This window comes from Bombus bifarius, unplaced genomic scaffold (genome assembly GCF_011952205.1).
Source record: "Bombus bifarius isolate JDL3187 unplaced genomic scaffold, Bbif_JDL3187 scf7180000008199, whole genome shotgun sequence".
NCBI classification, from domain to species: Eukaryota; Metazoa; Arthropoda; class Insecta; order Hymenoptera; family Apidae; genus Bombus; species Bombus bifarius.
Genome location: NW_022884505.1, coordinates 6,166,218 through 6,184,818, shown reverse-complemented (window position 1 = coordinate 6,184,818; position 18,601 = coordinate 6,166,218). Strand labels below are relative to the sequence as shown.

The following is an 18,601-nucleotide window of genomic DNA, read 5'->3' as shown; positions in this document are numbered from 1 at the left end:
ATCAACTCGCAAATTCGATTAATAAACAATTTATAGGACACGAAATTTTCTGTAGATTGTTTGTTATTTGCAAAGTTTAACAAAAGAAAAGTTAACAAGCACGAAAGGTTTGCATAATTTGATTAATTTTCAGTTTGATAGTTTAAGTACTTTGATCTTAGTTTGACTCTTGCACGATAATTTATTAACTGATAATGTTAGTGAATCGGTAAACTACAAATTATAGATTATAAGTATCAATTTTATTTTACTTTGCTTTTTTTGTCCAAAAGGATAATCAGATGGCTTGTAACTTGTAAAATTTCATTTCGTTGAAATACTTTCCCTCGTCTGTTGTATATAAAATTCCAGCATATAATAATGCAATTTGCAGTTTTCTTCGAAGACCGTATGTCACGTGAAATAACCAGGACATGCTTGAAGGAAGCTCGAGTTCAAGGTTTCGGCAACGGTAACGACATCGATACAAAGAAAGAAGAGAAAGTTTCATTCGTTGAAATAAATCTCTCGAGCTACTATAAACCTTGAAACCTCAAAAGGAAAGCATTGAAAAAATAGCACGAAATTTTTAGCAAATCTTTTGATTCTCGTGCGCTGCATCATGAGAATCGAAACCAAGTATCCGCCGTTGATCTTAATACTATTGCCAGCAGTCGCGGGTTCTTTCGTGGACCTGTTGCGAAACATGCTTCAATCAGGAAGGGTAAGTCCTTTCGCTAAGGCCCACTAAAACACTTGAATAATCCTCCTCCTACAAAATTAATTTTTTAAATTAATTTTAATTACAAAATTGTAGAAATATCGTGCCTTTACGAGGTTTTTTTTTATAATTAATAAACATCAATTACGCTCTCACTTTATAAATAATGGGATATCCCGGTCCTCTTGCGCTTTATCAGTTATTCATGATAATGGTATATTAATAACGAATGACAAGTTATAGGTTATAAATTTTAATTGCTCAATTTTTGGACTTGATATCGAATAGAACAATCAGCTGGTAATTTATAAAATTGACTCGTACAACTTGTTTATTTCATTATCAAATTTGTTACTGTGTTATGTAAAAGAATTAATTGGCACTGGGAACTGACTGAAAGGCGTCGATCAATTAATATTTAGATAGCAATATGCAATGATTGGACTTCGAATGCCTAATGCCATAGATGGTAGTCATATTTCCGATAAGAACATATTTTTGGATATTACATGCATTCGGTACATTTATACGCTTCTATATAGAGCCTCCAAATTTCCAATAAATGCATAAAAGTGCAGAAATTTACAGACTGCACATAATTTTAAAAAATATACACATGCATTTTTTCTTTTTTCTTTTTTTTTCTTTTTTTTGTTTATACAAATATTGTAGATTGTAGATACTTGGAAAGTTGAAATAGATTTCGAATTGTAGCAGTATAATGAAATAAATATAGATGATAATTAGATTGAGCCAATACAATCTTTTGTGCAATACAATATTTACTTTCACAAACCAAAATTACAATTAATTACAATTATTTACTTCCGCAAACTATTTTTCTCCTCGCAACCACGTTCAACAGCTACTATACTAATAATAAGTCCACTCGCTCCATAGATTCGTGTCACGTTCATTCGTCTAATCCATTGATAAATCAATGTTCGGTTAATACAAAAAGTATTATTTATTCTACAATATATCGGTTGATTCAACTGAATGATATCAACTTGACTATCAACCATGTTACTGCTGAATTTTGATCGGTTTCATTGTTTCCGCGCCAGAATGTTGCATGTTAACGCGACAGTGCAACCTATGTACATGTTACGTTAAACCGGAAGAACGACTAGACAACCAAAGAAACGAAAGAGTGCTTTGCATGCCGAGTAATTTAGTGAAAGGCCAGTACTTTTCTTTGAAAGAACAAACTAGACCGGATTCCCCGTGTTTGTTCGGTCTCATGTTCAGTCAGTCCATTTTCATGCACGGGCACGGGCGTCCGTAAATTATTTGCGACCTGTATTTAAGCCACGATGCGATAGAATGCAAATGAAGGAAAGCAACCGCCGCGACGTGCATTGTATTTTATATGTGCTAAACTCGTTGCCACTAAAATGACGGTTGGTATAGGATGAAATTCTATCGAAACCGATGGTGCCATGTTTACATCGAACATGATACCGCAAATGCTCGCAAAATAATACGCATCGGAACTTTTATGCCTCGTTGAAGAACTCGCGCTAGAATAAGAACGAGAATATAATAAAAAATTCGCTAACCGTAAGTAGTAGTGTGACAAACGAGCGCACGTAAATTTCTTCTTTGCTATTAACTGAAAATTTTCTATCTTCTATATGATGCTCGTTGAAAGTAAATTATCGGTATACGTATACGGTAGAGTCATTCGAGAAGTTGTTAATTTAAATCAGAAACATTTAGGTAATTACATATTTGAAATGATATGGAATGAAAATCACACGAAGGAAACGTGATAAGTACAGTTTTCTTTTATTTTTGCATTTTAAAATGTGTCTTTAAAATTAAACGGGAGTATTTGAATACGACGTAGGTGGAAACGAAAACAAACTTGTCAGGTCCAAGGATGTAAGTTTTCTAACAATAACTATGATGACTTGACCAAGTTTTATGAACGTTCAAGATATAATTATTAAAACAAGCAATATTTTAAAGAGGATGAAACTGCCAAACCAAGTACATATCGAATATATCGAACCCTTGAGTACAGTTGTTTCTCCTGTCAAAAAATAAGAAATATGATTTATTATGTTTCTCGTTTGTAATCTCCAAATAGTCACTTTTATCACTAGCAACAAAGTCATTATCTTTCCTTGGTTGTTCATTATTTTCTATTCGTTTTCTATTCATTCTATAGAATCTATCTGTTGTATTCTCGGTCGGTTTTCAATTCGTTTTATAGATTATAAAGGGTAAAGTAATTCGAGGAGGTTTTCGCTTTTATTCTTTAAAAATAAAATAAGATGCATGTTATTTTCCGTTATACTGCTATACGTATCTCTCGCGTTATCGTTATAGGGAAACCTAATATGTAACATAATATGTATACGTAATGTATAACGAGTAACTAACTCTAACTTTATTAAATTAATTATAATTTAATTCACAACTACTACTAGACACAAGCAAATTCACATGTTGAATCGATCATTAAACCATATGAATTTCTGGCTGTGCCCAGGTCTAATAATGAATTGTAATTAATTGCGATTAATTATATAAAATTTTATAGCGAAAGAAAACTTATAAATTTAATAGAGAAAAATGTTATATATGTTGGAGATGAAAGAACACCGGAGCCTTTGGAATTTTGGATAATCCCGCAACATTGTAACCTAGAGTCTACTATAGCTGTAATTGAACAATTGTAGTTATTCAACCCGATTGTAATTGTTCGAGAGTTGTGATAATGAGCTTGGGCTCGAGGCGACAGTCAGTCGCCGAACGTAGCCGCGGTCACGGGATGAACGCTTTGCCTAGCAAAGGTATGGAGTAATTCTATAGCTCTCCTTAAAGGAAATATTCGTGGCGACACGCGACAGTAAACATTCCAACGGTTTCTGTCCCGTGGCTCGCCACACGCAGACCCTATTCTTCGAGCAAGATGATGCGTCTCCGCAGTACATGTTCAGCTAGCCTGAGGGCCCGTCATAAATCTTAGGATTTAGTTGACTAAAGTCCTTCAAACAAACAGTCTTTGTCCCAGCTACGGGAAAATAGGAGAGACCTATTTTTCAACGAACGGCGTCTCCCACTAGCAACTTTCCCTCGAGGGCAACTAGCATCTTTTTCTAACCACCGATATGGAGATTGACCAATTAGCAGCAACGCCAATTTCCCTTACTTTCCGAACGAAGGCTTTTCTCGACGAATCCGATGATCTCGCGTCCTTAGACACACCCCGTGATAGTTTTCCTCTGCGGCATCATCGGAACGGGAAAGGCATTCTCGTTCGCGATCTCACTGATGAAAGGAGTAACCCTTTACGACCAGTGAATATCACGCATCCGACTTAGATTTTGTGTGTACGTTCATCTATCATCCCGTCGACCGCGGATTCGTTATTGAACCTAGGATCATTGTCATTAGTTTCTCGAGTGCCTAACTACCACGGTTACTTGTCCGGCTCTATAATAATCGTATTTGCACTAGTCAATGTCTTCTCTATTGCATAACGACAACGTGTAACCCAAACGAAGATTCGTTTCACGCCCCTAACCCTAATTCTAATGTCCGCTCCGACATATTTATATGTATAAATAGGTGTTCGGTGACAGGTGTCAGGGAATATAGCCAAAAAGAAACAGGCCAAAATACCCCTGCACGCGAGCAGACCTTCTATCCGACGAACGAAAGTAAGACAGCTTAAGCAACGGGGTGCATAGGGATCGTCAAATCGAACGATACAATATGGGCAGTTCGTGTAAGGAGGTTTGCTCGCACACTCAAGATATTTCGGCTAATGTTTAATTATTAATACCTACAAAGACAAAGCCGAGGATGTAATTTTTTTTTATTCTTGACATTCGTCTTATTTCGACTGCAAGAATCACTCCTTAAATTTCCTGACACCTGTTACCGAATATGCTGTGTAACGAATGTATATTATACATACGTGTATGTGTAATGCATAAGTATAGACGCATTTTATTAAAAGTAATTACATTCAAATAATAAAGAAAAGTGCAGATAGATGTTCTGGACATAGAATAAATAATTAAATATAAAAAAGATTGTCTTCTTAGGATGATGTCGACAAAAATGGAATTGTGTATCCTGTGATATATGGTGGCATAAGAAGTCAACCTCGTGTTCCTGACCATGTGCCATTTCCGTGTAATGTACAATTTGGGAGGTATGTTCGATCAACACCTTTTTAATTAAGATCCTTCACCGAAACATGCCTTATCATAGTACAGCATAACGCACTATATACTATAATATAATATAATGTTAATGTAGCATCTCATCGCATCAGTGCTATTACAATTATTATGGATCGCTTATTTATATGTATGTATAATGTATAACCACGTACATATGTATGTGTAATATACTTCATTAATTGAAACGAAAGAAGAGATAGAAAGAAGAGAAACAGAAAATATTAAAAGCAAAAGTCTATAAAAGCAATTAAAGTTTACTAGTATGTTTCTTCAGTTTCGTTACTTACTGTCGTATCAAGTATTGTAATAGTAAATAATTTCAAGAATTAATTAATCAATGGAAATCAATGATATACGAGTTTGTATTTTATTTAAATTACAACAATCCTTAAATATAGTTCCTATTTTGAAATATTTAGATTTTTACCTTCATTTATTTACTTATTTATTTAACAATCTACCTACCTCCTATAATTTTCAAAACAGAAGGCCGAAACTTTGAAAAATTTACTACGAAAATTTGTTTGGTTAGTAAAAAATAATTTTTAGTAGATAAATTTCGATAAATCTTTAGTAAAATACATCAAATAATATTGCGATAAATGAACTCCAATGAGTTCGTAATACAGAAATATTTTCTTAATCCTCAACAGCTTAGGTATCAGTCTGGTTTATCATTATTTAAATAATATCGGTACATAGTTTTTGCCCCGAAGTAAACAACTAGTTCCTGACTCGAAATAAGCAACTATCTGTTTCCTCTTCTTTATTTAAAGTCGCCGAGAGAAAGTGAGATATCCGAGAACGAGTAAGAGGTCCGTAAAAGCGAGGGACCACAAATTTTTACGATCGAGTAAACAGAAACGTCGTTTAAAATAGAAGACTGCCCGGCCGATCACTTTATGACTTGCCGCTATCTCGACACTCTGGAGACTTCGTTCTTTTTTCTCTCTTGCCTGCCTGACTCGTAATAAACAGTTGGTCAATGACGAGCGTGTTACTTATTTCGAGACAAGACTATAATATTTAAGTATACAAGATATTTTGTTGCGACTTACAAATGCACATAGTACATAGTATGTATAGTAATCGTTATGCGTAACAATAGTAGCAATAATTTTCAATTATCCTTCTTATTCCCTATTCTTTTACCTTAGATCATTATCACCCCCTGACAGTGTGCATCGTTTACGACCTGGTGATATAGATGTAGTCGGTGGACTGGGCGATTCGTTGGTCGCAGGAAGCGGAGCTCTAGAAGAGTTTGCAGTAGGAACATTTATAGAAGCACGTGGAGTTAGCTGGTGTGTGGGTGGTCAAGGTGATTGGAGACGATTCTTAACCGTTCCTAATTTGCTAAAGGTATTAAACGCATTAAATTTACGTTCTCCTTGAATCCAATTTAGCAAATTGAAGGGAAACGCAATGTACGCATGTTTTTCACGATGCATGCTCACGCATTGTTATTATTGTACAGTAGACATTTATTCTGATTTAAAGATAATGAAACTCTGATATAATTATTGGTATAGATATTGTTTCGAATACTTTAGGAATATATTTATGTTTCGATCTTTGACCGCTTTTATAAACTCACTTTTCAAGAAAAATTTTCTTTTTAGTGCGTATGAATTTAATAAAAATATCTACGATTCTCTGTACCCTTACTACACTGTAGTTTTATCGTAATTTCAATGAATAGTACGGTAGCATTAATAAATATCATTAACACATGATTAGAATTTATATTAGAAATTAAATATCTAACGTATGTACCGATCGTCGGCACATTGCGGTGCATGGCGTTGCCCGACGGTTGATCGCGCCCTATTTATACGTGAACGATTTACGAATCTTCGGGAATTTTCTGGATTCTGGATTATTCCAAAGTATTCCAAATACTAATAATTCGAGGCTCTGGCGCAATACCGCACCCTTTGCGCCGCGACCCTCTTCTCATTGTCGATATCGTGGCGGGTCGACTAATGTGTCGAGAAACTGCTATTTGCAAAAATTCCTTACAAAATCGACAATTACTATGTACTGTATCATTGCATATAATTGTTCTGTATTATTGTATTAGGTGTTCAATCCCAATTTAATAGGATATTCAACGGGCACAGGTGAATTTATCTCAACGAAGGCGAAACTAAATGTAGCCTTTCCTGTCGCTGCTACGGAAGATGCGCTACAACAAGCTCGGATTCTTGTTCAGAGGATCAAAAGGGATCGAAGAATAAACATAAAGAAGCAGTGGAAGGTATGTGAAATATTACATAATATTCACGTGACAGGCAGTAATAAAAGAACCTGACCCAAAGCTTTACCTCTTAATAATTTGATGAAACATGACGAAAAATTCCAAATGAACGATTTAAAAATTAATTATTTTTGCGTTTCTGGTGTCAACTAAAAAAGAAAAAAAAAAAAAGAAAAAGGACATACGTACATACTTTCAACATTTTATAGAAAATAAATATTAATCAATTGGGTGAGCTATTACTACATTTAAGATGCGAAATTTATAGTACTATACTTGACAACTTGCATGAATCAATCGCATTCTTAAAAGGTTAACACATAACCTTGAATAGACGAAGTATATCAGATATTTTGCAGTGTTTACTACAGTGATAAGTAGGAAATATATGTATGCAGAACGAAATAAACTTTACTTGATACGTTTGCTTTTAAAATAACAAGTTTGAATATTTCTGTGTTATAGCTGATTACAATCTTCTTCGGCGCAAACGATATTTGCTCCGCGGAATGTTTCAATCGTGTACAATTTTCGCCTCTTCGCTACGCTCTTCATCTGCGAAGGACGTTGGACTTCTTGAAAATTGTTCTACCTCGTACATTAGTCAATCTTGTGCCAGTCATAGGTAATGTTTACGATAATTCTGAAAAAGAATGGTTTGAACGTTTCAAATGGAATCTTCGTCTAATATTGCAACCTAAAACAGGTGCAACTTAAAATTTAAAAAATTAAAGAGAAAAACTCGGCTAATTTATTGCAAGGATCAGGATACAACACAACTATAAAAATGGTGAATATATAAATAGGGAATGTCATAAAATCACATTAATTTAATTCAAAATTATAATTTGAAATAAATATTCCATAGTTCTAGTTCTACGTTTATAATAATAGTCTAAAGTATAAGGAAATTTTTAAATCCTATATTATAAAAAGAAAATGATAGAAATAGAGCTTTTATAATACGTACAATTGCTTGAACTTATGAGCGCCTTCGTCATGAAATAGCAGCGTTTTAGGGTGACCTTGTGAAGAGAAGTCCCTCTCGATGCAACGATCTCTACAACAACCTCTAATAAATTACTGTACAATCTTTTTTAAACGATTTATAGCACTTTAAACGAAAAGTGTGTCGCTAACATTAGAACATCCCAGGGTATACCACGAAGAAGTTGCACGTTGCACGGTCGATCTTGTGTCTCGTGTGTCCTTAAAACGAATTGCTAAAAAAGATTTTTTCAAACCACGTAGAGTCGCTTGAATTCGTAAAATTTGGAAAGGGAAAAAGCGACTTGAATTTCCCATGCTGTTTTGCAACAATCTTCAAAAAAGTGAAGTTCAAGAATGTGAGAGTGCAGACTTCACCATTTAGCCTTGAAAATGAAATAAACTGTACGATCTCTTTGTTTTCATAAAGTTACATCAGTTCAAATACACATCGACAATTTTTTTGATCAAAATTCAGTGATTCTTTAATTTTATGACGTAGTGCATAATAGAACGTGTGAAGTGAATCGGATAATATTTGTACAAGTGAAACATTAATGAAGGAAAGATGAGTTTCATCGAAACGTTCATACACGGTTGAAGGTGGATTTATGTACATGTATATTATTTGTTCCGATACGAGACACAACACGGTACGATTACAGCAAGGAATAAGCAATAAGACACAGCAAGAGGCGACACTCCAAGCGATACCTTTGATGCTACTCGACGATGCCTTGTCCCTTTATTAAATTGGTTGTGGCTATACGTTCAGCTAAGCGGGATTTTGCTGCAAGTTACCGATCATTATCGAAGTTTGCCGTATGGACATTTAAATTATATGTCTATCTAGAAGTGGTTTCGTTATCAAGATGTCACCTCTTGCTGTTCCCTACTTCTTGCTTTCATAGCTTGTACATATGTAAATATGTGCTGTACAATGTTCACACAGCAGGTATGTAACCAACGTCAGCAGATACATCTTTATCAACTTTTGCGGATGATGTTGCTATAAATAGCTAAAAATGAAAACGAAAAAAAGTTTTACAACAAACATTACGCATACTTCAAATTTCGTTTAAGAAGTGTAATATTAAAATCAAAGAAAACAAATAAATCCAAACACATCACATTTGCATTGAAGAAACAATCAACTCCTGCTATATTGCTAAACGATAAAATTATATCACAAGCGAACATGGTAAAATACTTGGATATGTATTCAGATAGACGACTAACTTGTCGAAAATTCTCGAAAATCGAAATCATTTCAATCTTGCATTGCCACATGTTCCGCCGAGAAATAAAAACAGCGAGTAAAAGAAAGCCACCCATGCAATCTAGCAGTTGGATTATGCAATACATCTATTTTAAGAAAACTGTACACAAAGAACCTGAACCATCTAAATATGCACTGGTAATCGTTAATCAGACATGTGTATACTATCAACAGCTACTTGCTCGTAAACTGAACAGACTACTAGGAAAATAGCTATATACCATTATTTCCAACACGATAAATCAAATCACCGGACGTTTTCTTTTTTTGCGAGAAAATTGTAAACTGTAACTAAGAGAATAAGCAAAATTGGAAAGGTATGCCTAACAGGGCCATAAAAATACTCGAACGCTTAAAGATCGAGCGGGCAAACGATAAGTTTTTGTACAGGGACTGTAAACATTGATAGTCATCGGTCAATAAGCAATAATCAGCGCGCTTATTTGTTCTTTGTGGATTCATGATTACATTTTACCTTACCCTTATTCTAAAGTGGACTATAAACAGTCAGCGTATGACTTGCGTAGACAAATCTCAAATGGTCACTTAACGTTAGCTTAACGTAGCACAACATAGCTTGGCTTGGTGTATATTGAAGATGGCTGTTCATATTGTATACTAATTATTTATCAAGTACATACATACATATAACAAATATCTCGTAACTTCTCGTATTTCATCACGGTATCATTAAAATTTTAATATGTTTTATATAACACACATGATGTACGTATAAAGATTTCTACAGTAAGTATTCAAATACTTCCGTAAGCCACCAGGTATATATATGTTAGATCTTTTTATACTGGATAAATGTCATGCGGTCCCCCTCAGTCCGCTAAGTCTAAGAAAGAGCATCAATCCGTTCCTCCTCTAGACAAAATCTCTATTCTTTGGCAATGCGACGTCGGATCGCTTGCCATCCGCAAACTCACCACATGCATCCTCTAAATAGTCATATTCATATCGACACTTGATTGCTCGGCGACATCGAGCAGCCAGTTATCCACTTTCTGAACATTCACTCAAGATTCATTCTGCCAAGATCCTTACTCAGGCCCAGTCATAAATAGCGGCGGGTTATCTGCCGTAATATCATTAAGAAAATGCGATGTCGCTAACATGTATGTACATATCTCGTATAGATGTCGTTTTAAATATTTCACTAATTAAAATACTTTAACTTATAGATGTTACAGTTTCTATTAGGTTACCACAAAGTACCATGTGCCATATATTACATCCACTTTACTGTGCTTGCATGCACAGAGGTAATCGACCGGACATTGCGGCTTCGAAAATGTCGCATCTTTATCAGCAAGCCGTCGAAGCTTTAATATATTCAGGAAGGTACGCTTGTAATTGAGCAATCGGTAAATATTTCTTATAACTGCTTATAATTATAGAATTAATAGAAAACTTGCGTTAGCATATGAAACTTTGTTTAAGAATATTTGAAATATTATTCATTTACCTTATCATGAAAGATGGTTCGAAGATGGTATCCCACTGGGGGTAGCCATCCACATGCTATATTGCTATATCACTAAGCTATAATATTTTACCAAATGTCCTACTGGACAAATTGTAAAATGTAAATAAATAAATAATAATAAAAAAAAGAAAAATGCAAGATGGATTGGTCCGGGAGGAGAGATTGTTTGGCCCGCGAGTTCGCTAGATCTTAAATCACTGTTAGACTTTTAGATCTGTGAGGAACAGTGAAAGCGATTGTGCATCGTACGAGAGTCAATTTGCGGCAAGAACTAGTAGAAAGTATTAACGGTACATTCATTGAATTAAAGCAAGATAAACATAAAATCCGGAAAGTGATAAACTCAATCTCCCTACGAGCTATCAAGCTTGCATTCGAAAATGAGAACAGTATCTTGAAATGAAAACACAAATTAACGTTTTTCTAATATAATAAACCGCGGTAGTAAGGCGTTTACGTTTAATAAAACAGAAACAACTTGGCGCTGTGCTGCCCACGTGGATTTATCATTAAGCACAAAGCCCATTTCAAGCCCATTTCAAACCTAGCAAACTTCGCAAAGAAATAGTAGCTACCGACATTGTCCACCTAATGGTGGCCAATGGCAATTTTGCTCAGATTACAGCGGGCCATGTTCGCTATTCAACTATTTCTTCGGATTTTGCTGGACAGAGCAACGGCAATGTATTGACATTGCCCGGGCAAAATCGACTTTGTTTGTATACACGTACTTTACGAACTTTATCCGTAACACGCATAATCGAATGTATTTGTATAAAGACTCCAGTATAAAATTTAGCGAAGACAATTATTTGTAATATTATTCAAATAATTTTAGAATTAATGTTTGAATAAAGTATTCGAATGAACATATATAGTAAACAAATGATAATGAATTACTCGAATAAATAAAAAGAATAATTTTCATCGAATAACGAATAATTAAATTATACGACTGATAGAATATTCGAGTTTACGAATTTATTCGGATAATTATCTCAGATAAATATTTATTGGAAACAATTCGAATAATGCCCAACTTCTTTTTATTTTAGATACGATACGTCTCCGAATTTTACGGTGGTATTGCAACCGTTCATTAAATTATTTAATGCTCCGAACGCAAACCCAAAGGGAGCACCACCGATTGACCCTAGTCTGGTGACGTACGATTGCTTTCACTTCAGTCAAAAGGGACATGCATTAGGTAGGAATATAAATAACAAATAATACAATTACGAACATTTATAATGAAATAAAATTTCTATTTTAATAGACTCACGGTAAGTTGTTCAAAGTTTCCGGCCATAATCTAGTTTTGTAATATAGTGTCAGATAACGAGATTTCCAAAGTAATGTCCTACTTCGTAAATACGTTACAATATCGCTCAAACGTTTCTGATTGTTGTTTATTTCATAAGAAAGGGAAACTTGGACCTAAGGATTATTCATCAAAAATATATATCATAATAATCATTGATTCACAATTATTTGAAACTTTTTTTATGATTTCATTCTTATTACAATCTATTAAAATCGGATAATCAACAAAATATACTTATTATGTCTCTCTTCTATATCTATAATAAATTCTATAAATATTTAATTCTATTCTATCATAAAATCTAGTATATGCTAAGTGAATAAACGCCTCTTGGTATAGATTTTGTATTATTTATAATTGGAATTTATTTTCATTTACAAATGTTTGATTAAAGATTTGCAAAAATTCAATATCATAAATGAATTTAATTATGGTTTATGTATGGTAGTGGCAATAAACGCTCGTACATTGTAACCATTCAACGTTCAGCTATCTGTATCTCAATTTTATGCCGAAAAAGTAATTGAATAAATTACATCTTGGAAGCCTACACGGCGATTGTGTTTTCTCTGCACTCTACGTCATTCATCCTAAACGAAAGTACAAATCGGTTAACAACGACCACACCAAAGTCAAGTACTAGTTAGTCTTTTTATAAGATAAGTTAATCAGAAGTCATGGATGGTCTGACAACGAGGCAGCGCATCTGGTGTCTGTTTCTCGCTTGCTGTACATGTATACGTAACATGAAGTTGGTCATGATTTTGCAACAATCTCATCCACGCAATTAATTGTAAATCGGATAATGTACATAAAAAGATTGTTAATTTAAACGCAATAAATGATATAAAGTAAATGGTTGTAGGGGGAGGGGGGAATGCTCCGATACAACTTTCTTTGTATAACTATTAGTAATATGTAAACAATTATTAAAAGTTTACGTAATAAACGTAAAAAAATTAATTTACGAAAAATTCGATATCTCTAATATAAAGTAGAAATGTTTGGCAAGAAATATTCCTTTTATTCTATATATAGCATCAATCTTTATATATATATGTATATATGGCAGCGATAGAGACTTATCGTTAACATAAATTTTTTAAGCTTATATAGCAAGCTTTCCTTTGCATTTTTTACGTTTGGATGTTTAAACACGGGTTTAAAAGCAATTATGAAATCGGAATCGGTCTTGGTTCATGAAACAGTCATGAGAACCGAAAGAATATTATAATTGTTGTGGATATAACAACGGTCGTAATAACTGTTATTTTTCTTATATCTATAATACATATTATATTCTTGTATAAGTTTAGTTTAGGTTCTTATTGGTAGTGCTCTTATCGATTTTGGGAAAATATTTCCGTGCAGATGCGCTTCCATCCAAAGCATCCGTGGAATATCCTGTTTAGTTAGTCTGCTTACATAGATTTCGAGTTAGAGTTAAGTCATCGTATTCGGCCACACCACAATTCTAGATTCACTGTAGCGGTAATGACAGTTGTTTGTATGTAAATGCCTCTGGGAAACCAGAGCCGAACGGCGTTCGCATCAGTTACATGTACCATATAGCAAAAGATTGTTCAGAATCATGCTCCGACTGATTAAATCGACACTTGAATATCTTCTTTTAACATTATCAAGGTATTCGATGCATTTTTTCATTTTTGCATGATATTATGTTGTATTATATTACATTATTTGTAAACTATACAAAAATATACAATGATACATTTGAATCGTCACAAACATTTTAATAAAAATCAATCGAGGACTTGACAGAAATTTAATTCAATAACAGCTTCATTTCATAACGCGTGCAATTGTTCTACGATTACGTACATTCCAGTGTTTTAATAATGCGCAGCAAGTGACATTTGTTCGCCGTTTGGTTTTAGGGGCGAATTTACTGTGGAACAATATGCTGGAACCAGTCGGGAATAAAACCGAGCATGGGCTACCAGAAATATTTGAAAGGCTTTTGTGTCCGAACGAGAGAGCGCCGTACATTTTCACGAATGTAAATTCGAGATATTTTCGAATGACAGGACGCCAGGATGAGACCATACCCAGATAACAAACGGAGTAACACTGACAGCGACGTTTTCTCTTGTGATAATTACTGATACGTATCTCAATGAAAAATCCACCGTGTCAATTTTCACGTTTACATGCACGCAGATATTCGTAAATAGACGTGCAAAGTGAAAAAGATGAAGAGCATGATACCTTAGCACCCTGATTATTACCTAAACTAATTAACTATAATACAAACGGATAATCCATTTGGACAGCTAAAGAGTGAAATTATAAGATAATTTATATTTATACAAGTTATGTTTTTTACCTTCATTTACAATAACAGATAAAGGAAAGTTTAAGAAATAGACGGAACGAAAAATCACTGTAATTTTACAAAATGGAACGATGTTGAATCACAACAATGAATAATGTAATTAACCGTACTGAAAATAAATTTGAAATGTTATGGTTATGACAAAAACGTTAACTTGAACAATATTCTTTGATATCGAATTACTTTAACGTATAAAAAACATGGAACGAAATTACACCAAATTTACAAAATCTTCTAGTTTATTTATAATGCCAGAAAAAGATTGTAGATCTACGAGATCTGATACACAAAAGTTTTCTATATGTTACTACATAGTAGAGTACATATAACTACATAGTAACTATATAGTATGTTATTAGTGTATGTGCGCGATATGCGTTAATTACTTAAAATTAAAATATTTTTGTGCGCCATACACGATAATAATCGTATACGCACTAGTACGAAGTTGACATCTCCGTTAAGCTGCGTCCTCATTGCGTCGGCATTTGCCAGGCGGCAATGCCACCTTGGTTGCCATTCTTGGTTGGCGGTGCCAAACAAATGTGGCAGTGTGACGAATGCGATGTGTGTCGATTTTGGCCAGGATGGCCTCAAAAGCCGACCAGCATGCCAATACATAATTTGCTGCAACTTTTTGGAACAAATCTCTACCGAGCCAGAGACAGTGTACAATCTCGCTTTGATAATCGTCACATTTATTTTTCATACATCCTGGACATTGATATTGATTGATACATCTAAACAAATCTGAGAGGAAGTAGATTTTCTACAACTTCACCTTCTCTTCCCGTACAACAGTATTTTAAAGGCACAACATTCCTTTGATACAACATGATATTTTCAACTAAATTTTCGTGTTATAAAACGGTTATCTGTGAACATATTGAAGAGAGAGAGAGAGAGAGAGAGAGAGAGAGAGAATCGTACAGATAACTGAAACAGATTGCTATTTTTTGTGCAATTATTCAATTTTTAGCTACGTTTGTAAAGTAGTTCCAGATAAAAGATACTTTCCCATGCGAAAATAATAATTCATCAATTTCAAATCAAAATTCGATCATCCTATAATACTTATAATAGGATATAATATGTAAACTTAGAGCTACATATGAGTAAAAGTAATTCTCTGAAATATTGTTGAACAGTATGGGAAAAGAATCATCAATCTTGTTTTTAAAATTATTACCTGTTATTCCCCTTAAGGCAAAGTCCATGAAATTAAAAAATCACTAACCTTCGATTGAACGTACCTCCTTTCACTAAATACGTGGTAAGTTTATTCGTCAATTATTCGGAATCAGCTGCACCTCACCGATTTTGATGATCTTGAAATATATTGTGAAGGTCATCATTCTGGACAACTTTTCCCTATGCATGTTATCGTCGTTCAATCCGTCTTGGTTTCCGAGATATCTGCAAAAACTTAAACAAGACCTATTTATACATGTAGAAGAAGAATTAATATTACAGCAGTATTAAAGTATGATATAGCGACAGATGTATCAAAGTCTAGTATGAGATGATCCATGGTCATTTTTAAACGATAAGCGATTTAGTTTTATTTTCTTGAAATTACGTTGCGCTCCCATTTTACAGTACACGGATATTTATACAAGTCCCAAACGAAATCGCTACATTTTAAATAGCGTTATCTAACATGAGATAATTATACAGCCTATGATACTATTTTCTTAAAGTCGACCGTTCCGTACTCGAGCATTCTTGTAATCTAAATATCTCGAAATTTCTATATTTCGATAATTATAATTTTATACATTTTTGCGTAATTGGAATTTCCCAGAAATGTTTCCAATAGACACTCGCAATCTAAATACTGTATTCTTGTACAAAAGTATGTCTTTCTCTTCCTTTTTCTTCTAGTGGAAATTGCGATATGTATTTAAACTTAATAAGTCGCGATTATAATGTCCGGTTAAAAGATATCCAGAACGTTCTCGTAGCAAGATTGATCGAACTGCCTTAGTACACGCTATAATGTACCGGGAAAGTGAACCTTTACACACGTGTGTTGGATCAATACCATGTTTTATCAAAAAATCTCCTTCGTACGTACCATGAAATTTTGTTCTTCAATATTTCGTAACACATTCTTAGGTAGGACCGATACAATTTTTCTAATATTTAAGCAGAATTTTCTGTTCATATAAAAATGATTTCTATCTCTATGTCCAACGGTAGGTGGTATAATATATGGAGACTGCTACGTATGAATATGTATTATGCATGCATAAATGTAATAAGAATTTTAGATTACATATTTCGCTGTATTTTCTGCCAATGTACCATGAATTTATTCCGAATCAAAATTTAATACAACGAAATTAAAATTTTTAATTTAATAGCTACCTTATAATTAGATTGGAAATGTTTATGTATTTGTAGAAAATTCAAAGTTACCAAAATGTACATAATGTGCAAAAATATGTGTATAAATGAATTTACTGTTATACTGTAATACTTACGATTAGTAGTGAATTTCTGTTTAAAATTCATTTCTCTAATTAAGCCTATAAAAATGTGTAATTGCATAAATTCTTCCTTTCTCATTATCTTGTATTATCTTCATTGACAAAATGATTAACGATAGGGAAGGAGGCCTGTTTGGAGGCCTGGAGGACAAATGTTTATTAAAATTTATTAAAAGATGTATTGGTGATTAGGTATAGGTGACCACAGAAATAATTGCAACCTGTATACCATAACAGAATCGCTATTTTCAACATTATATTATCAAATCCCATTCACATATCACATTTAAATTAAAGAGAAACACTGTGATATTTATTCTACCATACACGCATATTTACAAACTCGAGAAAGATAATATTTTACTTCGAAATAATATTTTATATAGCAGGACTGATGTAAGCAACTGTAATCCACGATAATCCATGATAAAAACAACAAAAGAATTTACAACACTGCAGTTGACAATTATCTAATTATCATTTGAATAAAAATTGCTTGCTGTTGCAAAAGCACACTTGTAGGTAACTATTGACAATAAATCTTATTGACCTCACTAACGTCTCTCAATCGTCTGCAACGGTTTGAATTCCAATTAAGCTAATAACGTAATATGTAAATATTTCAGCATTGAATTATTATTATTACTATTATTGCGTACGTTTCCAGAGCACTAACTTATAACTATAGCTGTTTAATTGACTCAACGTATACGCCTCTTCACATAAAATCATTTAATCGAACATATTTGTTACATTCAACTGAATTTTCCTTGGAAATTTACAATCAACGGTGTAATTCAATATGATCGAAAGATGTATCTGACCATAAGATTTTTATTAATAATAAGTGACTTTAGTTTTGACTATTACATTTAAGCAATTTATATGTACATATACAATATAACGTAGACACACGCGCGCGCGTACATACCAAGTATCTCACCTGATATTGAGATATCGGTTTACGTTACTATTATTACCCGCAGCGAAAAATGTTTCAGATAGAAGTTGAATGAATTGATGGCAGGCATATTGTGATGTTAGTTATTCTGTATGTGGGCGTGAATTATGTGAGGATAAACTTTGCTCTTTTAAAAGGAATCATGTATCTTTTAATACATTAATCGATACAGCGCGAGATTTTTTTTTATAGAAAAGAAACTATTAGTTTAGTAGTGGCTATTTCAACTTTTATTGTGTAAAATTTATCGTATGAAAGACAGGGAAAAGGAATATATACCAAATTGTTGCCTTACGTCTTTCCACTCATAACAGTGAAAACAGAAATATAGGGGGCCCTTTTAATCTGTCTTCCGTGTCGAAAATTAAAGGATTTCAAAATAAAGAGTTTGTTAAGTAACAGAGTGTAGATCTATGCTATAAAGTTTGATGACTACAAAATACATAGATACATACATACCAATTTTATTATTGGATATTACCTTATAAAAGTTAATTTATCCATAATTTTCTATATAAATACCTATATACTAAATAGTAATA

General features: G+C 33.5%; 1 protein-coding gene and 1 long non-coding RNA gene across 3 annotated transcripts in view; one reads left to right on the top strand and one right to left on the bottom strand.

Moving 5' to 3' along the window:
- Positions 1-360: 360 nt before the first annotated feature.
- On the top strand, positions 361-14,383 carry LOC117210173 (phospholipase B1, membrane-associated-like). Its single transcript, XM_033452926.1, has 8 exons — positions 361-703; positions 4,765-4,874; positions 6,063-6,267; positions 6,989-7,165; positions 7,631-7,790; positions 10,622-10,781; positions 11,982-12,133; positions 14,149-14,383. The coding sequence occupies exons 1-8, from the start codon at positions 602-604 to the stop codon at positions 14,325-14,327; spliced, it is 1,245 nt and encodes a 414-aa protein (XP_033308817.1). The 5' UTR covers positions 361-601; the 3' UTR covers positions 14,328-14,383.
- LOC117210174 overlaps positions 7,671-18,601 on the bottom strand; it is a 29,945-nt gene continuing 19,014 nt past the window's right edge. Inside the window, exons 1-3 of one of the 2 annotated variants that reach the window (XR_004488054.1) lie at positions 17,093-18,593; positions 15,844-16,031; positions 7,671-7,808 (exon numbers count right to left, since the gene is read on the bottom strand). This is a non-coding gene — a long non-coding RNA (uncharacterized LOC117210174). Of the gene's footprint in view, positions 7,809-15,843; positions 16,032-17,092; positions 18,594-18,601 lie in introns of those variants that run through there. The other variant, XR_004488055.1, reaches the window with a different exon arrangement.